The sequence below is a fragment of the Oreochromis aureus genome, linkage group 3 (genome assembly GCF_013358895.1).
Source record: "Oreochromis aureus strain Israel breed Guangdong linkage group 3, ZZ_aureus, whole genome shotgun sequence".
NCBI classification, from domain to species: domain Eukaryota; kingdom Metazoa; phylum Chordata; class Actinopteri; order Cichliformes; family Cichlidae; genus Oreochromis; species Oreochromis aureus.
Window position 1 is genome coordinate 15,684,228 of NC_052944.1, and position 23,316 is coordinate 15,707,543.

The 23,316-nt window shown below is 40.4% G+C and overlaps 2 protein-coding genes across 3 annotated transcripts; one reads left to right on the plus strand and one right to left on the minus strand.

The window, feature by feature from the left end:
• Nucleotides 1–10,470: 10,470 nt before the first annotated feature.
• zdhhc21 (zinc finger DHHC-type palmitoyltransferase 21) lies at nt 10,471–16,177 on the minus strand. Its single transcript, XM_039609995.1, has 8 exons — nt 16,107–16,177; nt 15,309–15,485; nt 15,087–15,185; nt 14,842–14,953; nt 14,531–14,669; nt 13,914–14,030; nt 13,347–13,390; nt 10,471–13,074 (listed from the first exon to the last, which is right to left on the minus strand). The coding sequence occupies exons 2-8, from the start codon at nt 15,460–15,462 to the stop codon at nt 12,942–12,944; spliced, it is 798 nt and encodes a 265-aa protein (XP_039465929.1). The 5' UTR covers nt 15,463–15,485; nt 16,107–16,177; the 3' UTR covers nt 10,471–12,941.
• Nucleotides 16,178–16,846: 669 nt separating this feature from the next.
• On the plus strand, nt 16,847–22,266 carry plaa (phospholipase A2-activating protein). 2 transcript variants are annotated; one of them, XM_031736788.2, is made up of 14 exons: nt 16,847–17,091; nt 17,488–17,681; nt 17,789–17,889; nt 18,012–18,132; nt 18,407–18,574; nt 18,746–18,881; nt 19,085–19,254; nt 19,339–19,490; nt 19,570–19,789; nt 19,912–19,977; nt 20,070–20,141; nt 21,034–21,138; nt 21,292–21,462; nt 21,575–22,266. In XM_031736788.2, exons 1-14 carry the CDS (start codon nt 16,943–16,945, stop codon nt 22,141–22,143), a joined length of 2,394 nt encoding a protein of 797 aa, XP_031592648.1. In that variant the 5' UTR covers nt 16,847–16,942; the 3' UTR covers nt 22,144–22,266. The 2 variants fall into 2 exon arrangements, with proteins under 2 accessions (XP_031592648.1, XP_039466024.1); XM_039610090.1 differs by lacking the exon at nt 16,847–17,091 and adding an exon at nt 17,132–17,203.
• Nucleotides 22,267–23,316: the final 1,050 nt, after the last annotated feature.

Genomic DNA, 23,316 nt, shown 5'->3' on the forward strand with positions numbered 1-23,316 from the left:
CGTCAAACCGCACATAGCCTAAACAGCGCCATTTCCGATACGACTTTTCAAAATAAAACAATTCACGCTTAAAACTATTAATTGAACAACAAATTGACATAAAATATTTATCCAGTAGCATTGTAATAATATATAAAATACCTTGAGAGCTATTCTCAATTTCTTCTATATTCGCGCATTTTAGGGGGCCGCTAAAGCTCTTCACAAAATCAAGAATTTATCAAAAATATAAGGTCTTCCTGAAAAAAAAGTACTTCAAATAGGTGGCAGCATATTTTTTAAAGTATTGTCCTACTGTGAATTATATCACCGATTTTCTTAATATTTTTGTATGAAATATCAAATTCAGATCAACTCCGGCTCATACGCTGGCGTGATGCATCTTATTTTGAAATTAAAACATTACAATTTCCGGTACGAGCTACCCGTTTATCTGCAGCTTGTCAGAGCGCAGTTTTGTAATAGCCTTTACATTCTTGCCTCTCATTGGCCAGCAGCCGTGGCCCCGGGACTCTGTACCCTGGGCCCCTCACTTCCGCTCCTCTGACGTGCATGTTTGGGGTTGACAGAGCGGCTGCTGCTGGACGGCAGGGCTGAATAGCGATAGTTACTGAGTGATGATGGAAAGCACTGCATCGCAGCGGTTATTGCCCTAAATTCAGTCTCCTGTGGTAATGAAAATTAGATTCATATTTTCAATATTTGCAGTTAGAGGAGGTGGCAGTAGTGCTATTATCAGTGTAAAATGACAGCAAAGTATAGCTGGAAAACGTTTTCACATATTAAGATGTGCCCACGAGGGCTGGCCGAGTAGTGGAGGAGGCACACATGAAGGAAGCAATAGTCATTACAAGGTGTGTGGGTTATTAGTGCTCATCGGACAAAGGGAGACAGATCAGGCTTGTTTCGAGTGACCTTGAAAAACGAACAACCTCTAGAAAATAAAGCTCTTCCTACAAGATCAAATCGTGTTCATGAGACATGCAGTTAATACTCATTAAGAAAATATATGAACACATTTTAATTATTAATATTATCCAATTGTTCCCACAGAGAAACACTAACAACACATGTTGTTCGGTGTGTTTAAAAGACTGCACATCTTCCCTATATCAAAAGACTAAACTCGTGAATAATCATTCAGTGGATGCCCATTACTGTACACAGAGCATCCAGTCCACAACAATAGCAGAAAATGTGATCGTAAATTGAATGGAAAGTCTCACAATAGATTTTTAGTGCCTCTGTCATCACTGCTGTGCTGACATTAACACACTGCTTATAACATCCAAAAATGTCACTGCAGTCACGTGTATCCAGTGCTTGTTTGTATTGTTAAGACTAAGAGGACTCAGCTGTAGTAAAAGTGACTGATCGATAACCATTTGAAAGATAAATCAGGTCTGATAATGTTAGTGTGTCAGTTCGCATTGTGCTATTTTCTCCTTGGAGGCTGAATAGATTTAGTCCCTCTGACTATTAGCCTTTGGATTTAAAAGCCCTCCTTCAGATCATTATTAAACAGATATTTAAAATAAAAGTAAATAAATAATTTGTGATACGTTCAGTTCACATTATCCCGTGTTTCTTAGAATGTTTTAGTCTTTGTTCATTTTACTTCTTATTTGCTGTTAATGTTACCATAAAAGGCTGAATCATTATCTCATAATGACTCCATTCTCTCTCTGCCTCCATTAATCCAGCCTTGTATCGTGCGATCCACCGGCGCACATGGCAGGAGCCCTCACAGATTCAACACTCTCAACATGGAGCTACCGCCCCCATGTGGCCGCAAACAAAACTGCGAGGTTTTGTTTGCGGCCACATAAGACGACCAAATGCTGTGGTCGTCTTATGGGTTGTCACAAGCATGCACAGGACCCACAAGTATTGTCTTTGACTTAGTAAAAGTCTAATTTACTGTAGCTCTGCTCTGACTTGTCACAGTAGAAAAAGTGCAGATGTAACCATTAATTATTAACAGCGGTTCTATGAACATGTCAGCCGTTTGCAATCCAGCCATCTTTCATTTTATTATTCATTTATTATTCATAGAGCATTGTTAGACCTTTGAAAGACAAACTCTAAACATACTTTTTTAGTACAACAGTGTTATCATGGACCTACCATTGGGTCTACCATATACATACAAATGGTTTTAAACTCGAGCCGGTCCCACAGTTAAGGAAACAAGAACACAAAACACAATTTTTGAAATGTACATAATCTGATTTATTTTAATTAAGCTGCAGTGTGAATAAAGGGCTATAATCAGGGGAATGCATGGTTGTACTTAATTACTTTACTTTATATGGATTTTTATCCCTTTTCCCTCTTATTCCACATACTGAGACAATGCACCACATTTTACTGGCTTTAGCTTACAAAGCTCAACATGTAAGTCTCTCAAGACTTGTGGCTAAAAAAGAAATTAAAAAAAAGAGAAAGATGGTTTGGAAGGAAATTTTAAAGATAGGATAAGATGACCTTTATTAGACCCAGAGTTGTGAAATTCATGTCATATTACTCAACACTAAATCACTGACATAAAGCAGCAGAGATATGACATTTCAAACCAGGAACAGATCTTATGTGGTATACTGTACATGACAGACAGAATGTTTTTGCATTGTAACTTTTTATATGACCTTTTTTACCCCTTCCAAAAACATTTGGTGTCAGTAAGAGGTTGTTTGGGTGAAAAGATCATTCAAAGTAGGAACAGAATCGATAAAAGTTTGAAAAATATATCCCCATATATCCCTATATCCCTATATATAATATAGGGCGCTGCTACTGCTATTTCTGCTTCTGTGTATTTAATTGTGCATTTTTCCTGCAAAAAAACCAAACAAAAAAAACCCAAAAAGCAAGAAAAACAATACAGATTTTGTGCTTAAATGGGTTGGATCTGCAACTTCCTACCAATTGCACAATTTCCTACTTTCATAACATCGGTTTTTATTGCAAGAGAGCAGCTCAGTGTATCTTAGCTAAATCCTTCACTATTCTAGCCTTCAGCATGCACATTTAATGAACTGCTGTTCCTGGCAGTGATGTACTTGACATCATCTTCTGTCCCCTGTTTGCTTGGAACTGTGCTCATAATGAATCCCGAACTCTTAAAAGCACGTATTCTTTTTTTAATATCCTTCATAACGGCGTGAGGTAAATGTAATTCTGTGCAGTGTCCAATTAAAATTACTCACAAACCACGAGTGAAAACAGGAGAAAATAAAGTAAAAACCGAGGAAAGAATGGGGGGGTCGTATACACTGAAACACACAAAGTTAAACCCTGGAGATGGGGCACAATAAAAGCTCGCCTGTGCCCGGACAAGTAAATAAATATTCAGAAAGAAATGTCAGCCTGTGTTGCCTCTTCAGCATGGGAAAGGCGCGGGCTGGACAAGGGCTCTTTGTGCAACACTAAATTAACACTGCTGAGGGTGCACAGAGAGGTGCACTTGAGGAGCGCTCTTATGCTCAAAGGCAGGTTGAATACTTCCTTTAGTTAGCTATCCCAGTAAAAATACAAAAAACATTGTTCTAGTCCATCCTCACCTTAAAATCCTCTATTGTGTGCAGCTAAACTGAAGCATAACTCAATTTACAATGATCTGAGTTAAAACTGCAGGCCTGAAGGAAACGAACGTCAGTGCCAAGGATGCTCTTAAAAAATGGATCAAAATGAAGGCTGTGAGAGGAACTTGACGAGACAGTTTGCTCTGCAGCCAAAATCTTTTATCAGGAAAGCTTTCCTCACTATATCCTCACTATATTGCTCTCTCCCACAAATCCTGACTTGGAAGCAGACACGGAAAGACGCAGACTGGAACATGGACGGGAGAGCACAGGGCAAAGAGCAAAAAGAGCACTTACCATCCACCACGTCCTGGCTGATATATCATAGCAAAGCTGCCACTTAATGGATCTCTCAGTCAGTTTCTCAGCCATCACAGGGCTCTCAGCTCCAATCAAACTCAGCTCGGCGGTGGGTGAGACACCTAATCAAAGGGGCATCAGTAGAGGCATGCTGAGCCACGTGTAGGACAGTCCTTGATGATGTTGCATTATGGGAAGACAAAAAAAAAATCAGCAACAGCTTGACCAGTGACTTGAACCTGACTGTGGTAATTACAAGAGCCATGACCCAGTAACCCTCACCATCCCCCCCTCCCACACTAACCCCCCTTACTCCCTCCCCTCTGCCTCTCTTACATTTGTTGCACCAAGTGCTGGAGATGAATTGCAGCAACATGCAAAAAGAAATTTGCCGCTCAATTTACTGCCATGTAAAATGATCATCTGCCAAAATAAAAATCTGGACCGAGTCAAACGTTTTCATTTTTGGAAGAACATAAAAGTTAAGAAGCAAATTGATCGTGACCCAGTGCTGACATTTTGGCCTCCCCCCTCGCTCAGCCTCATTTTCATCCAAGGTCAAACCTGCCAGTGCTGGGAATCACCTATCAATACAACAGAGGCGGTCTGATGTCACTGTGTGGGTATCTGAAAATACTGAGGTCCTCTGCTATGAGGATTTTAAGGTAAAGGATTATCAGATGTCACTGTTCCTATTGAAAGTTGCCTCAGTTTATAACAAAAGCAGCAAAAAAGCCATAAATATCAAGTAGTCATCAAGAGACCTGTTGCTTTAAAGCTCCTTTCAGAGTCTCTGGGCTTTAATGGAACCCACTGTATTTTGATCCATATATTAAGATGTTAGGCGTGTCCATGTAAATGTTATCTGAATGCCAGCTGAAAAGACCTTTTCTCCTCCTGCCACATTCCAATCCTCCTCACTGAGGCCGCTCCGTGGCAGCTGGATTTCCCAACAACAGGGCAGTGGGTGGACTTAGCAACAGTAACTTAGCATTAGCTACAACAAATAAATGAGGTGACCTAAACAACAAGGAGACAGTGAGCAGAGGAAGGCGAATGTCCACTCAGAGTTTAAGACAAAGGAATGTAAGGTGTCAGTGAAATCTGTGGTTTACATGCGAAAGGAACAGAAAGAAATCTGAACTTCTGATATTTGCAAATAGTTATGAACATATAATGACGGCAGACTGACTGATTGTGAAAAAAGCTGAGAGATCTCAGGCCGATCAAGTTGTAGCTCTTTAAATGAGGAAACAGAAGTTGGAAGATGATTTTTGTTATAGGTTATTGTGCACTGACTTTACTGATGTGCCCCAGCTGAGAGGAGGCCTGTGAACTGAAATGTGGTTTGCATCTTTAGCTCAGCAACACACTTAACATTGTAGCTCGACACCGCGTGACTTTTTCTCATTTGCAGAAAAGTACGCACCACCTATGTTTGGACACCCCAGCTGTTAAATACTGTGGAGTTTCTGTGTTCAGTGTGCATGTTTTCAATCTGAGATTGTCTTTTTAGGAGACTGAACTCAGTATATGTTCCTTCATTTGCTCTGTGCAAGTAAAAAAAGACACACAAAAAAAAAATCAAACAAGACACTGACCACTTTATTGGGTATACCTCTTCAGCTCTTGCTCATTAATGCAAATATCTAATCAGTCAATCACTTGGCACCAATTTAATGTATTTAGGCATTGGCCGAAAAGAGCATCAGAATGGGGATGAAAGGTGATTTAAGTGACTGCGGCATGTTCGTATTTCAGAAACTGCTGATCTGCTGGGATTTTTCCCACCCAACCATTTCTATGGTTTATAGAGAAAAGAGAAAATATCCAGTGAGCACCAGTTCTAGGGTGAAAATAAATGCCTCTTTCATGACAGAGATCAGAGAAGAATAGCCAGACCGCTTCAAGCTGGTAGAAGGGCAATCAAAGTAAATGAGTTAAAGCAGCAGAAGGCCACAATGAGAAGGACGGCTAAAACAGGAAAAAACTAAACTGGGCAAGCAGTGTCCAATTTTGGCCACACCAAAAAAGTTCCCTGGTCTGCTGGTCAGAATTTGGCATAAACATGAAAGCATGGATCCATCCTGCCTTATATCAATAGCTTAGCCAGTGGTGGTGCTGTAACGATGTGGCGGATATTTTCTTTGTAGCTCATAGTACCAATTAAGAATTGCTGAAACACCACCACAGCCTACCTATTGCTGCTGACCATGTCCATCCCTTTATGACCGCCATGTACTCATCTTCTGATGGATGTTTCCAGCACGTCACAAAACCCATATCATCTTAAACTGATTTCTTTAAGGTGGCCTTAAAGTCACCAGATCTCAATCTCACAGAGTACCTTTTGGGAGACTTGCATCATGATGTCCAGCCAACAACTCTACAGCAAATGTGTGATGCTATCGCGCCAATATCAACCAAAAATCTCTCAGGAATGTTTCCTGTTGAATCTATGCCACGAAGAATTAAGGCATCTCTGCAGGCAAAAGAGGGCCCGGCATGAGATTAGCAAGGTGAACCTAATAAAGTGGCAGTGGGTGTATATTCTATAGAGACATGAGGTATTTTTATGTGCGTAATTATGGGTTTTTCAACAGTTGGGTCATAGGAAAAGTAGGATTTACATATATTTGAACAGAGCGCAAGCATTGACACAGTTGGATGGATTTAAAGAATTTTCTTTCAGTAACTTGATATCCTGGCAGATAAAAAAAAAAACCAACAGCATTCCAGAGCTATTACTCAGTTGATGCAAAGCGTGCGCTTCACTCTTTCGGAGAAAGGACTGAGCTCTCACAGAGCGGCGTGCACCTTATTGATTTTGAGGTCAAAATCGATACATTTCATCGTCTTGAGTGGATTAACTTCAACTTTTAATTGGATTTCTACTTTCTACAATGAAAGCTCATTTGAAAATCAATACGCCAATCAATACCTCCATGTTCAGAAAGTTCAGCTGTGGTGCTGAAAATGGAGGAACGTAGCAGACACCTGCTACTGGAGAGGCGTGCACATGAGTCAGTGAGGTCTAACAAATCTAATTAGCATGTATTTGTTACTGACAGGGGAAAATCTGCACAAATAACTTCTTTCTTCATCAGAGTGCAATTAGACAGGAAGTAAGAATTGTCATTTTAGGTCTCAAAAAGACATTAAGTTTGCTTTGTGTCCACTTTTCTGGATAAAAAGACCCAAGAGACCCCAACAGGTAGGGAAGCATGTTGGAACCAGCAATCGAAGCAAAGTATATCTAATGATGGGGGTGATTCTGCTCATTATGCCATTTCGGATACGAGGCCCATATGGATAGAATTCTGAAAATGATCGTGTGCCTCATAATTAGTGTTCCAGTAATAAATTTCGGTGTTCCTTAGCGTAGACTTAATCCGAGTTTAGCCTGGGCAACATAGCAGCAGAACACGCCAAGCCACTAACTCTAATCCTAGACAGGTAAACATCCTTATATGATAACTGTTCCAAGCACAGTTTATTTTTATGAAGCATGTGGCTAATTATTTCTTTTGTTCAGCCAGATGTCATAGACCATGAGACTAGCAGGTGGTCCCATATCTAATTAGTCCAGCTGACCAACTAGTAGCAGAGATTAGGAGCACATTTGACCCTGGCTGCTGCAGACTGGTCCGCTTAAATTAACATCCCAAAGCCCAAACTCACCAATTAAATTTAAGGCTTACTGAAACCAATGCGGCATTCTTGCGATAGTGCCGTTTAAATGAAATGTAAAATACCTCTTCTTCTTGGTGAAGAAGGAACTGGCTAGACTTTTTAGTTTCTGCTGCAGTTTTCACATCATTAAAACACACAGGATGCTTCTTTTATTTTGAAATCTATTCCAAAATACCATAAAAAGTTTATATCAAGCCCCAAGCACACTCAGGAAGCTGGTACTAAGTCATATCTGAAAATCCTGGTGGGTGCTTTCTTAGAATTGGGATGATTATAATAGGTGAGCAAAATAAACCATATTGACAAATTATTGCAAACAAGTATGCATGCTCAATTTCTTTAAAACCCAAATGTCATTAAAAATTAAAGAAAAGACACATGCACATGCACAATCTCGATCTCATCTTTTAAATCCATCCACGATGACTAGTTGTTGGAGCTGTAGACAGCTGAAGGTCAAAAGCATGATGGCTATGTGTATGTGTGTGTATGTATGTGTGTGTGGTTCAGAGTATGCTAAAAGCATGTAACCATTTTGGACGGCACACACAGATTATGTTCACGGATCGTGCACACATTAGGCACGCTTCACTGAGACTTAAGAACTTTTCAGAACAATGACCGTTTGGCTGGAAACAATCGCTCGTATGGTAGTTGTACACAGAGACGCGAACAGCAATTAAAGCAGCCAGGCAGCCTGACTTTAGTGTTGCAGTTGTGGGACACTCACTGAAAAACTGTGAAAAAATGTCAATAAAAACATTTATGCTCCTGCTTAAAGTGGATGTCAGTGTGCGCGCGGCAGCGACCGTGCTGCTCTACTGTTCATTCAGACATTCAGATCCATTAAATTCAAGTAAAATTACATGCTCAGCAACTTAGTGGGTTTAGTTTTGTGATGTTTTGCTGCTGCTCTACAAGTTTTAATATTATACAATCTAATATATAAATGGATTATTATATTTACGTAAAGGAAAAGATACTTTTCATTGGCTTCGCCTACTTTTATTTATATTCACTGTGATCTAAAGCAGATTTTTTTATTTTATCCAAAATTTACAATGAACTCAATACATACAATATAATAACGGTTGCATATTCACTGGATTCACCATCTCATCATATCTCAGATGTCTATGAGTCTGCTTAACTAGGTTCACCGTTACTGTAAAATGGTTTTTGTTTTGTTTTTGGGTCAAAGAGAAAAAAAATGGAAAAAACAGAAGGAATTATATATCCACTAATCACCTCATGACTCTACAAATATAAACCTGAAAGCTGGCTTCGGGGTTCAAAAATCAGCATAACAAAAACGATCAGAGTTTAACGTTATTAGCATCAGCTCCATCTCAATCAGTGACAACGTCAGAGTGCTGCTTACCCATTAACGCTGTTGATATTAGCCGCTTAGCAGTTACATATAATAATACTCAAAGGACATTTTCATAATAAAAGTTACAAATAGAATCCTGAGAAAATGTATTTTATTTGTAATGGAGCATTTTTACAGTATGGTGTAGTGTAATCAATCTGACTGCTTATTCTAACACTTTCTATGTGTAGTTATTGCTCTTTCACTTGCACTGGGAAGTTATTGTAATGAATGCTGAATCATATCCATGATGTGAATCTCCTATTTGACCACATCTCACAGGTGCTCCATTGGATTGAGATATGGTGGCCGGGGAGGCCATCTGACTACAGTACTGGTAGTACTAACCAATATCCAGGTTGACTATGGTACTCAATCTTCAATTCCCATTTGGTATAAATGGGCCCAAAGTAAGGCAAGTAAATAGCCCCTACACTATTATACCAACAATAAGAGCCTGAATGGTTGATGGATCCATGCTGTTAGGCTGTTGATGCCAAATTTGCATTGTAAGTTGAGACTCGTCAGACCAGGCAATGTTTTTCCAATCTTCTGTTGTCCAATTGTGTTGTGAATTGTGGGCTCAATTCCTGTTCTTAGCTGATTGGAGTGGCACCCGTGGTGGTCTTCTGCTGTTCTAGCCCATCTGCTAAAAGGTTCAGAGACGCTCTTCTGCATACCATGGTTGGAACAAGTGGTTATTTCAGTTACTGCTGCCTTCCTATCAGCTTGGAGTAATCTGGCCACTTTGATCTCTGGTAAATAAAAAAATAAAAAAATCTCCTTTCCATCTCTTACAAGTAATGTTTTCCTTTGATAAATGCCATTTAGCGGTCATGTGCTACACTAACTTCTCAACTAACTTTAATTCTAAAAAAAAAAAAAAAGAGGCTTCAGATGAAGCAAAGTTGTAGGTGAAAAAGTACAAAAAAAAATAATGAAACAAAGTTATTCAGAATCAAATTTATTTGAATATGAATACCTATATACCTTTTATAATCACAATAGTAGTTTTGTAACATAATAAATTGGCAACTTGTCATAGGCTTCCTAAACATAAAGAAACATATTTATGGAGTAACAAATTAACTTACAAAACATAACAGTTCCACTGTTTGAGGTCAGAATTAAACAAAATAAGGCCTGAAAACTCATTTCAAAAAACTGAAAATGAACAAGATGCATGGATTTAGAGATCTGGGGGGTGCCAGATGGCAGCTGAGAGGGGAAAAAAGTAAACACATTAGAAATATTTAAACCTTCAGCTTGCTGCAGGTTACGACTCAAAATAATTCATGAGAGCCTTTCAGCTATTCCAGTATTATCAACATGAGCTGTAGAGGCCAACATATTGTTAGTTGATTACTTTACTAACTATTAGCTGACAATAAACACACACCAGTGTGTGCTGCAGAGGTTTACTGAAATAAGGACAGATGTTCAAGTCGTGTAATTTACTGGTTCAGGAGTGATGACTGAAACCCATCCACCAGTTCATAAATTTCACACTACATGTCGGAATTTCACTAAAGGATGGCTTTACTGATACACAATGCTTATTGCTTCAAAAATGATAACACAAAACAAAAAAAGTGCCATTCATGCAAATTTATCTCCTCATTAAACCGACCCCAAAATAATAAAAAAAACACACACAGACACCCAGGAACCTGAATATGCATTATAAAAAAAAATCACAGAGTCATCAACAATACACATTCATGCAAATGCAAACAACCTGAACACATCATAAATATGAAAAAAAGACTTCCTTTCATAAGTACCACGATTGCAATAAAACGAGACTGTGTGCGAATGTGAAATTCAGTGCATAATATTGAACCGCTACCTTCAGAAATTTGGTGAAACATGCACTTATTGTATGCTTGCTGACTATTGCAACATTTCCCCAGGTCTTTGGCTTGTAGACAGCCATACAACGATGATTATGGACTGTGACAGTAAATAACAATGAAATAAAGTAGACAGGCACTTACAACTACTTGGATATTGTACTATTTCCCAACACATGACAAGCTTTGTTTACATACAGGTTTAGCTAAGAGATTGCCAAGTATTGAAGACAACCACGCAATGCTAGTATTATCATTACCTTAAGTATCTCATTATAGAAGTCAACAAAATCTCTAAACAGTTCCACGCACTTACAATAAAACCACCATAATTGCCAGTGTCTTGTCAAGGGTTAACTAGCTGTATGTCACCACAAGTAGGCTAATCTGCCAGTTTTGCTGACAGCATTAACAAAGTTCCCGTGTTCAGATGCATTTAAGACCTACCTACAGCAGCAGCAGTAGCAGCAAAAATATGATAAATATCAATTAGAAATTATATTGTCAACAGTCTAAATTAAAAAAAATTGGTCAAGTTGTTTTTGCTAACGCATTGTACTGTACATACATTTTAGCTAAACAGAGTGACTTAAAGGAATAGGCTACCATTTTGGGAAAATCATGGTGTAAAAAAACCAAAACAAAACTGATATCACTTGTACATCCTTCAGGTACTATGAGGCTATAAGCAAGCCATCTTAGCTTAGCATTAAGCTAAACTAGGTAGCTACTGGCTAGTTTAGCTTAGCATTACGCTAAACTAGCCAGTAGCTACCTAGTTTAGCTTAGCATTAAGCTAAACTAGCCAGTAGCTGTAGTCTTAAAGCTACCTAGCTTTAAGACCACAAAGTAGAATTAGCTTGTTAGCTTGGTGTTATCCAAAGGTAAGAAAAGCTCACCAACTGCTAGGATTTATATTACTGACTTAAAATATTTCTTAAAAGTATTTTTTTTTAAAAATGTTAGTCTTTATCTTTACACAGTTTACATCGTGCTAAACTAAGCTAAGCTAACTAGCTGCTAGCTATAGTTTCACATTTGCAAACATAAGTGGGGCATGAGGTTAAACTAGGCATTTAAGATAGGCAGCTTGATTTAAGTTATCTTTGAAGGCAGAACATGACACCTAAATGCCTTCTAAAACAAAGTAATACCATGTTGTCATCAAGTCATTACATTAATTGGCCAAGGAATGTTATAATCTTGATTATGCAGCAATCTGACCACAACATACAACTCTAACATTGATTGTATAAGCTTGTTTCTAATGTGGATTTTTGCCATAGCAAAGTGGGAATTAACTGCTCTCCATAACACACGTTCATACCAGGCTGCCTATTTGTTATAAAAGGACTACAAATTATCATTCAAGTTATCAACTTTGTTCTGCTCCATTCTTCGTAAATTAATGGTTCACAGAGTACTTCTTCATAGAACAATGCCAAATTTAAAAAAAACAACAACAACAACAAACCCCAAATGATTTACAAATCCTCAAATTATAAACGGCAAAAGAACATCGCTGATAATAGACAGATCCCTTTACAAAAAATTATAAATAAACAAACACAATACAAAAAAATAAAAAAAGCTTCCAAACTAGAAGTAGCTGGAAAACATCAAACAAACACACACAAATTAAAAGGACCGCTAAAAGAAACAAGGCACAAACTTCTTACATTAAAACAGCCAGTCTAATAGACATACTAAAATAACCGTTGTTCTGTCTGTAGATGATTAAAGGTCAGTAGTCAAGGCTCTTTATTAAAGTAACCTGAGAGGGGGGGGTTCCTTTGCCAGCTGCTTTCAGATGAAAACCTCCATCCTTCTTTTGCAATTAGCCAGAAAAAGTGGTTTCCAAATGCTTAAAGTAGCAGTCACAGTGAGTTAAAAACACAACATTTTCCCATTACTCCCAAAGGTGTTTCTTGACCCTGTTTTCTGCCAGTCTGGGCCTTGTAGAGAAAGGCAAAAGAAAAAAAAAAAAAACTTGGCATATCCACTGAAAAACCAAGACTGCTGCCCAGCTCTCGTAGCACAAAAGAGGATGGTGAAGGCGAGCAGATGGATTCTTAAGTGTGTATACAGTGTTTCATCAGGGCAGCTCCTACCATCTGTGCAGGTGGGAGCGCTACTGGCCTACACGTGTGAGCGGAACTGGTGGCTGGCGTTGAGTGGCTGTCTGCTTCGGAGTGGGATGAGCCAAAGGAGTTTCCAGCGAGTGCCACAAACTTCAGCTAGCGCCCACTGCCAGGATTTCTTTGCGCCATATCTGATAAGAAAGAACAGGTAATTATTCAAGTATCCTTTTTGTAGCAAGCTGCCTGCCAAAAAGTGAATAAGGATCATAGATTGCATATAAAAGACAGAGAGTAACACTGCAAAAACTGATCTGTCACTCCCGTGTTGAAACCACAAGTTCCCTTCTGCTTCGCCTTTGGTGTGCTATGTACGTGCTCTCTATACATAAGATACATTTATCTCCCAAAAGATCAGCCTATTCCTCTGACGCAGCTATTCCTGCTATAAAAAGAGAGAACTCACATTTCATTTGAAAAGTGAGCCATTTTCTCGATGGTGGTCATATCCTGTAAGAGAGAAAAGACAAGAAAAATGCAACATGAGTAACTCATTTTGAAACATTTCAGATAACATCTTTCCACAGACCTGCCAAACTATTTAATAAATGAAATGATTTATTCATGTCAGCAGAGGCATGGCAGATGACCATGCTGCTGTTGTGGTTTATAGTAATATGAACGCATTCGTGTGCACACTTTCTCCCCCGTTTCTTTCTTATCGATCACTGCATTATTGGCATTGATCGTTTTATTTCTGTACACCATGTCATGTTGTTTTGTCTGAAGCTGCTACATCATTTTTCTTCTTGTTTGCCTTCAACTTGCTTTCAAGAGGACATACAAGCTGAATAACGCTGTGAATGACGCATTTACTGATCCTACAAACTGATATTCAACACTTAGCTTGGAAATATTAGCTGCATTTAATTAAGTAAAGACATAATCGCATCAAGACGATGGCAGCAGGAAATGGGTGGAGAGCTTAAACTGTCAGCTGAAACGAGAAAATAAGTCTTTACTCAGTACTCACCGAGAGGATGCCAGTCATCTGTGTGTAAAACAAGGAAGTCATGCCTCCAAACATGACCACGCCCATTAGCGCAGAGATTCGCAGCAGAGCCAGTTCGTGACGTGTAGTGAACTTTTCCTGAGTGAAAGAGAACAGTGCCCTTTGTTGTGAAAACCTCTTATCTTATCATCTTAAAGTTCCATTTGCTGATTTTCCCACTGTCAAATATGAATGTTTATAGTTTTCCATTAGTGTAGCTGAATCTCATAATAAACATGGCCAAAGTTTCAAATAATGAGGTCAGAGTATGAACATCAATCGCTGTAGGAAAAAGGCATTTTTTATACTCTTGGCTCTCTGTGATGTAGGTGTGGGCAGATATCCCTAATATGGTCATCTCAGGTGCACAGCTATGTGAATGGAGCAGCCCCACCCACCTACTGTTTAAACATGCTGGATATGAAGGGGCAGCCAATCATAAGAAAAGTCTTTATTCAAACTGTGGATGAACTGAGAGGCTTCACTGAGGCCCAGTAAAAGGTAAATAATGATATGTTTAAAGTTACACAGCAGAGAATAAAATTATGAAGCTGGAAATGAGTAGAGGCCAGCTTTTAAAAACAATCCCATGGACCTACCTGGTCTAGTCCTGTCAGGGGCTGGAAGTAATAGTACTGACAGAAGTCCAGCACCAGCGTGAATAAGCTGAGGACCTGAGCATAGAAACACAGCTGCAGGAAGAGCCAGTGGTTGTCCTCTCCCACACAGTTATTAATCCTGCAAAGGAAATAAAGTGCATTTAGCAAGTGATCACATATTTGTTTATCACAGCAGTGGACACACATGGCATGCTATGATATGTTCAGTCATTAAATAAGCTTTCAAATCTCAGTAATTGAATAAACAAGAATGGATGGAAGCATGAGGGTAGGTGTTCGTGTATGATTACCAGGGACAGTGGTGGTCCATCCTGCGCACACAGTGGCCACAGCGACTGCAGTGGTGCGACCTTTTAGGTCTCATTAAGTTGCACTTATTGCACAACTCCCAGTGCTCTCTCTCTGAAACACAAAGACAACAAACACTATGTAACAATCATCAATCCGAAGAGAGTTGATACTGCTAGTCGGTACCGGAGTAACAGACAAACTGGACATATACAAACAAGTGGTGAGCAGTGAGAAAAGCATTTACCAGCATGAGGTATGTGTGGGTCCACAGGAAGACGGCCTGGATCTGCCGTGGAAGCTCTGAACAGTGCTGCTAGGCAGAGTCCTGAAGCTATGTAGTAACCTAAAGAAATACAGTGTGTTTTAATTCCACTGATGGGGTGTGATCGGGCACCTTCATTTCCAGTTTCCAAAGAAACTCATTTTCAGTTTTTCACGTGTCAACACAAAAGGTAAGGAAACTCACAAACAACAATGGCCCAAGGAATGTGTCCCTCATTGTAGTGTGGAAACAGAACCAGTTTGGGAACAAAAAAAGTGTTGTAGAGCCAGATCCCAAATACCATACTGATGCACAGCCAGCCCATAGGATCCACCACGAAGTGCAGTCGAAGCTTCATGGTTGCTGGGAATTCTGGGAAACCCTACAGTGTACCAAGCACGCAGGCACACACAAATTTAAGACACTGACAAACATGGTGTGTAGTTCTTTAGTTTACAGCTACTTGAAATGATGTGTTTCAGGCAAAATACCCATCACTGAGACCTGCATTTTGCCCTGCACATTATAATAGATCTATAACTAAACAACAGCAGGATTAAGGATACCTTTATAAGATTTGTACGTACAAGGACATATCAGATACTGTGTGGAATGTGTCTTAAACAAAGGCCTAACCTCTGTGTAATACAAAGCAGATGTTTATCAACCAGGCACCTGATAGCCTGAGCAATCTACCCCCCCAACCTTACACTGAATCTTATTATCAGCATTATCGAATACAGTAACACTGCTAGAACACAGTACGAACAGCCCTCATAACCACGTAACCACTACCAGAGCCTCGTTATTTGTAAAGCCTCGCCTGCTCCATCATTCATAGTGCTGAAAACACTCACAATCGTGATGGGCTGGGTTCTATAAGCCTGACTGTGTTAGCTAACATCTACGGGCCAACGCTGCTGTGCTTCACTCGCGTAGATATGAACCAACGCGTTTATTGTCAAATATACTTCTCGTGAGCCAAAATGAAAAGACACTTACTTTTTCGTCCTATTCGGCGAACGAATCAGTGAGACTACTTCCTCATCGCCTCTGTGGGACCTGTTTTGCTACCTGCAATGGAAAAAAAAGTCACACTTCCGGTCACATTTCCAGTCTAAAAAATAAAACCGGAACAAGCATTATTTGCATTTTGTCCTTTAAGTATAAACGGGGATTTAATGGGAAGCATTAAAATTTTTAATAAAGGTATTCTGTTTCATATTACGTAAAACGAAATCATGGAAAACTAAAAACAAACCAAGATACCGAAAATGTTAAATTATTCATAAAAGCAATGATTTGATTAAAAAAATCACGTCATTTGCTGGCGAGACTTACGTGTTTATTAAGATGTCCTAAGTCTACATAAAAGCTTGGTATTAGCATTAAACTCTCGTTTGACGTGACAGATAACGTTAATATGATTTTTTAAAACAACGGCACTTTTTACGTTTGAGCTGTTATTTTTACGTCGACATTTCTAGTTTCCTGCTCAGTCCGCAAAGTCGGCAGCTTGATATTGCTGTTGTAGCAGGTTGGTGGCGGCCTCGCTCTGCTGCCGCCCTGTGGTCAACTGTGGTCAATACATTTTGATAAAATATATTCAAAAATACAAACCTAAAATACAGTTGGAAAAACACTACTCTAATGTTAATGTTATAAACGTAAGACAATTAATATTCAACATAATTAATTAAACATTAGTTTGAAAGGTGCGTCAATCCTAATAATGACGTAATTCAACTTCCGCTAGCAATAGCGGCTGGTGTTTGTTGACAGCGACGCCGCATAGCGTAACAGTGCCACAGTAGTTTCATTGTGCTGTTGAAGCAAAAATGGCATCATCCAATTCGTACAAACTCAGGTGTTCAATCCCGGGCCACGAGATGGACGTCAGGGGACTCGCCGCTACTGTTTTTCCAGAGGGAGCATTCGTGTCGGTGTCCAGAGACCGAACCGGAAGAGTCTGGGTACCAAACTCCAGGTAGCTAGCGCTAGCTTGCTGCTCAGAAACTGCTGCCTGGCTACGATTAATTTCAGGGTACAAGTCACTCTGCGCAAAGAGAGTGACTTGTCCGGACAAGAAAAGTGTCAAGGCAAATCACGCCTTACTGAATATTTTACTATTTCTGATTTCATATTTGTAAAAATGGCTAGTAGCTAAGTTAGCCAAAAAGCACAGTGCTAACGTTTGCTCAAATTAGCTTTGTCATTCATTCAGCTGCAACTGTTCTTTTACGAAACACGAAACTGAAACAGATTCGGAGTGTTTATTTTTGTCAGTTAATTTGCCTAGCCATCTTACAAATAAGAGCCAAAAGAACCTAACTTCTTCCCTCAGTAATAATTGTTAACTTTCGTCCTTTTCTCCTTCTGACAGCTCAGACAAAGGCTTCACAGAAATGCACTGTATGTCTGGACACTCAAATTTTGTATCCTGTGTATGCATCATCGCACCCAGTGAAACATACCCTCGGGGACTTGTTGCTACAGGCGGGAACGATAATAATATTTGTGTTTTCTCACTGGACCGACCGCAGCCCATCTTCACTCTCAAGGGTCACAAAAATACAGGTGAGTTGTGCTCTCCTCGCTGTTTTTAGTAGTGAGGATTAACTGCTTGACCTGTTACTCGTCACAGTGTTTCTGGTTCCTGGCTTTCTAACTTTAAACCTCCACAGTTTGCACTCTGTCGTCTGGGAAGTTTGGGACACTTTTGAGTGGTTCCTGGGACACTACAGCCAAGGTCTGGCTCAATGAGAAGTGCATGATGACCTTGCAGGTATGCGGTCCTCTACACTTTTCAGCTTGCTTGGATGGTGATTAGTGTCTCAATTGATTAGAAAAAAATGAGTTTGAAAAAAATTGACAGAACATGTTTTGTGCTTGTTAATTTTGTTACAGGGCCACACTGCAGCAGTGTGGGCAGTGGCTATTTTACCTGAACAAGGCCTTATGCTGTCGGGATCAGCAGATAAAACCATAAAGCTTTGGAAAGCAGGACGATGTGAGAAGACGTTTACAGGTGAGGATATGCAGGTGTATATTGGACTTGGGTTTTTTTTGTGGGGGGGGGGGGGCCTTGCATTTTAAACAGATCTGTATGTATACAAAAAGTACACTGGCTGATGATTAATATGATTGGTTGTCTGTCTTTGATTATGTGGTTAATAATATAAACCAACAGTATTGTAGGATATTGGACAAAACCATAACTTTGTCAAAGTAAAATTTTAAAATGATAACTGCATATTTTTAGGGTTAAGTTATGGTTAAAAAATATTTCCCTTCCATCATAGGTCATGAGGACTGTGTGAGAGGCCTGGCAGTGATCAGCAACACTGAGTTCTTCTCGTGTAGCAATGACGCAAGTATCAGAAAGTGGCTGGTGACAGGCGAATGCGTACAGGTCTACTACAGCCACACCAACTACATCTACAGCTTAGCTGTCTTCCCCAATAGCCAAGGTTTGTTGATTGTATCAATATTTAAAAACAAGGGATAGAACTGAGAGACTTGAAACCAGCAGTCAGTGGTGCTCTGTGGTTTATTCAGCCGGCTTCCAGTTCTTTTCACACTCTGAGATGGTAGCTACTTCCTACACCCTGCCCTCACCCTTATTTTTTTTTTCCTCTTAGATTTTATAAGCACAGGGGAGGACCGGAGTCTGAGGATATGGAGGCAAGGAGAGTGCTCTCAGACCATCCGCCTGCCTGCTCAGTCTGTGTGGTGCTGCTGTATTTTACCTAATGGTGACATAGTAGTCGGAGCCAGGTAACAGAGCTGCTTTTGGCATGCTAATATGCAGTCAGGTCATAGTGATTTCCTTGATCATGTTACACCGTAAATATTTAAAAGCCCATTAATGACAGTGTTCACTGTCCTCATTCATTGCATCTCTCCTGCATTCAAACAAATGTTGAATGAAGCAGTAAGTAGTTCTGTGGCTAAACCAGAAGCTGCTCCTCTGCCCACAGCGATGGCATTATCCGCGTGTTTACGGAAGCTGAGGACCGCATGGCTAGTGCAGAGGACCTGCAGGCCTTTGAAGATGAACTTTCCAAAGCCACCATCGACCCCAAGACCGGGGATCTTGGTGACATCAAACTGGAGGATCTTCCTGGAAGAGAACACCTGAACGAGCCTGGTAATGCAGCAGGCTGCTATTTATTTTGTCATATAAAACGGTGAAGCTGTTCTCTGTGCATCAGGGTGGATTTGTTTACAACAGGGAATCGCGATGGACAGACACGGTTGATCAAAGATGGACAGAAGGTGGAGGCATATCAGTGGAGCGTCAGTGATGGCCGCTGGATGAAAATCGGAGACGTGGTCGGAGGCTCAAACCAACAGACCTCCAAGAGTGTCATGTACGAAGGAAAGGTGAGGCTACAAGCTCAGAGTCAGTAAGCGGGACGTCGCATATGAGCTGTCATTAATGTGCCCCCCCATCTGCGTGCAGGAGTATGATTATGTATTCAGCATTGATGTGAATGAGGGAGGGCCATCCATGAAGCTGCCTTACAATGTGACAGACGACCCCTGGCTGACAGCGCACAACTTTCTGCAGAAGAATGACCTCAGCCCGATGTTCCTTGACCAGGTTGCCAATTTTATCATTGAGAACACCAAAGGGCACGTGGTGGGACCAGCCCAGCCCGCTGGTGGTGACCCCTTCACTGGTGAGGTCCTAAAGATGGATACTGCTGCTGGCTTCTTTGCTGTACATTTAGAACAATTTCACTGGAACAATTAAGGAATCTTAGATAGGATGTATGATGTGTTTCACCTCTTTATTTGACAGGAGGAGCTCGGTATATCCCTGGTTCTTCCAGTGATACTGCAGGCCTTGGAGCTGATCCTTTTACAGGTATAGTTTGTTTACTCAGAGGTGTTCATAGTCTGAACTTTTATCTGTAAGTGCAGTTTCACAGCTGTGTTTTTTTTTTTTTTTCTTCACAGGCGCTGGTCGCTACATCCCAGGGTCAGGCCCAAACCCAGGTGCTCCTGTTGGTGTAGCGGATCCCTTCACAGGTAACTTGGTATCAAAAGGAGCAATTGGGACTTGTGAGATACAAGTCCCAATTGTTCCTTTCGATGGAGTTATGAGGCCTGTGTCTCATACTTTTTTCTTCTTTTTTTTTTTTTTTTGCCTTTAACTAAATGGCTCCAGGACTGCAGTGAATTATCGAGTCATTTGAGGAACACAGTTCTTGCTTCGGTACCTAATATAATCCACAACTGTGGAGCTCAGTCATCACCACATAAATAGTTTAACGTGCAGCTCAAGGTCTGTCTACACACACACCTTAAAGAGGTGGAGCTGTTACCGAGACTGAGCTCAAGTGGTGTGAAAGAAAAAGGCTTTTAAGTCTCCAAAACAGCAGTGTTTGTTGTTGTATTCACAGTAAAAATCTTTACTAGGAAAAAGATGGTGGAAGTCCTGAATGAAACCAGCTTTTCAACAAGCTCTAGCATGAAGAAAAGGGAACTTTGCAGCTGCTCCCATCCACCACTGTTTGTCTTACACAGTGAAAAGCTACAGAAGTTAAAATAAAAGAGTGTTTAAGCAGATTAGCTGTTAACTTAATCTGATGTGATGTTTAAATCAAGCAGCTTACTGAAGGCTGTCATCAGCCGTCCTGCTTTCTGTCACAGCAGCTAGCAGGGGCGAATCTAAAGTGGATACTGGAGTGTACCATTATTTCAAGGCTTTAGTAACATTACTTTGTACATTTAGATTCATATAAAAAGGTTGGCCATTGAATTAATATTAGCATTAATTATTAACATTTACACCATCATAGCATTTATTTTCTGCAGTAGGAAACATTGCGTGAAAGCACAGAGCAGACCTCTGAGAATGCTGACATGCTCGCTTTTCTTCTTTAATATTATATTTCCTTTCTGTCTCCCTGCTTTGCAGGAGGCGGTGCATACTCCTCATCAGCCTTGAGACAAACAACCAACATCTACTTTCCCAAGACTGATGGTGTGACCTTTGAGCAAGCCAACAGCTCTCAGATCATTGGTAAGCATTTCAGTGTGGTTTGTTAACTCTCGCTGAATAACTTGTGCTTTAAAGTGGGTGATATTTGGAGCCTTCATATATTTTAAGAATTTTTATTTTATTCTTGTCCGTAACGTAGTGTAAGAAAATGTGTTTTCCACCTGTCCTTAACAGCTAAGTTGAAGGAGCTAAATGGAGGTGCTCCTCAGGAGCACAAGCTCTCTGAAGAAGTTCTGGAAAGCCTTGAGAGGCTTTTGTTGTCTGTGTGTGGACTCAACTCCTCTGAGCCTGCTCCGACCATCCAACAGATCAACCTGCTTTGGAAGGCTTCTCACTGGCCTGAAGGTAATAAAAAAAAAAAAAAAGTCCCATCCCAATTCATGTGTGTTTTAATGCTCTTTAGCTCATTTCTCTTCACTAATAAGACCCCACCCCAATCTTTCTTCATGTTTTGTAGATATTGTGTTTCCTGTCCTGGACATTATGAGGCTGGCAGTGCGCCACCCGCAGGTTAATGAGAGCCTTTGTGGAGAGGCAGAGGGTGTACAACTGTGCAACCACCTCCTGAACCTAATGAGGCCCGAGGGGCGTCCTGCCAACCAGATGCTGGCACTGCGGACTCTGTGTAATTGCTTCAGTGGCAGGCATGGCCGAGCCCTGCTCATGGCCCAGCGCGAAACGGTGCTATCACGTGCTGCTGACCTGGCCACCGTCTGCAATAAGAACATCCATATTGCCCTGGCCACTCTGGTGCTTAACTACGCTGGCTGTCTCCATCACCAGCCTGACCTTGAGGCCAAGGCCCAGTGCCTATCTGTGGCCAGTAGAGCCCTGGAGACAGTACGAGACAAGGAGGCTGTATTTAGGCTGCTGGTAGCCTTGGGAACCACAGTGGCCTCAGATCAAACAGCCCAGGATCTGGCTCGCTCGTTGGGAGTCAGCTCTCAGATTTCCAAGTACTCATCAGTGTCTGATCCATCGAAGGTGGGAGAGTGTTGCCAGCTGCTTTTAAAAGAACTACAATGATATGAATGATTTAGACAAAAAAGAGCACTTGTTTCTATTACTCTGTTCTACTTAACCAGTTGTGGTGGAGATCTAAATAATTGTATGTTCCACAATAAAAGAAGGACAAGTGAAAATTTGCCACACGCTGACTCTGTTTTTATTGCTGCAGCACCTCTCCAAAGCCTTTTGACTGATTTATTTTTTAAAGTATGTGCTTAACAGTGTATGATTGATTTACACGTGTAGAAAACAGTTTACTGTGTAAAGTTACTTCTCCATTGATCCATTTTCTGCTTCTTATCTCAGTCCAAGCAGTCTGTGCAGAGATATCCAGGCCTCCCTGTCCGCGGTTTAACTGACTCAAAAGCTGTGACAGATAATGTGAGGTGACATCACTGTGTCCAATAAAAGAGCAAAAGCATTTATTTGAAGCTAACAGAACTGAATAAAGTTACGCAACAAAAAGCCATGAGATGTCAGTAGTGTTGTCACGTTTGCACTCAGGAGCACTTAAATATCTCATTTAAAAAACAACAACAAAAGTTTTTTATATCAGGAAACACTGATGACCCAACCACATCCAGTGGGTGCCTTGCAACACACAAAACAGACAAAAGACCTCCCAGCCCTGCAACCAGATCCTTCAGCTTTTTCCAGGATAACTTCAAATGTGCTGAGTTTGCTGCAAGACCTCATCCTGTTTGAACAAGACAAACAAAACTAAGGGCAGAGTTAGGTGAAGCACTTGTGGATGTTATGATTGCTGGACTTTGACCTGTGTGCAATCCTAATAACCCCAAGCAACTATGGGTAAAATACGGGATTTCTAGTATACTTAAGCTATAAGCTTCTTTCTAGGTGGAAGACTTAGCTGGTAATATCACACGTGGTTTTCTAGAAACACCGTCTTCCCAGTGAAATCTAAACCAGTAATAGCTTAGGAAAATTTTGGAGCATAGTACAGCTGCTCTGGCCAAAGTCCAATAAAACTTTGTATCTGCCAGGGCTACGCCTTTATATGTCAAATTTACCTTCGACAAAAACTGCAACCAATATAGTTACTTATAGTGAAAAATACAATGAGAAGAAGCACGTTACAATAGTGAGTGTATACACAAGAAGTTTTTTTGTTTTTTAACTTTCCAATGGGAATCCCGTGCGTCGCTACCTTCGCTAACCGGAAGTAATTTA

Excerpts from the sequence above, each read along its gene's own strand:
- plaa (XM_031736788.2), top strand. The coding sequence starts at position 16,943 with ATGGCATCATCCAATTCGTACAAACTCAGGTGTTCAATCCCGGGCCAC. Across the intron at positions 17,092-17,487 it reads GTCTGGGTACCAAACTCCAG|CTCAGACAAAGGCTTCACAG; the intron begins GTAGCTAGCGCT and ends TCCTTCTGACAG. Across the intron at positions 18,133-18,406 it reads ATGTGAGAAGACGTTTACAG|GTCATGAGGACTGTGTGAGA; the intron begins GTGAGGATATGC and ends CTTCCATCATAG.
- zdhhc21 (XM_039609995.1), bottom strand. The coding sequence starts at position 15,462 with ATGAAGCTTCGACTGCACTTCGTGGTGGATCCTATGGGCTGGCTGTGC. Across the intron at positions 14,954-15,086 it reads CCCACACATACCTCATGCTG|AGAGAGAGCACTGGGAGTTG; the intron begins GTAAATGCTTTT and ends TTTGTGTTTCAG. Across the intron at positions 14,670-14,841 it reads ATGGACCACCACTGTCCCTG|GATTAATAACTGTGTGGGAG; the intron begins GTAATCATACAC and ends TTTCCTTTGCAG.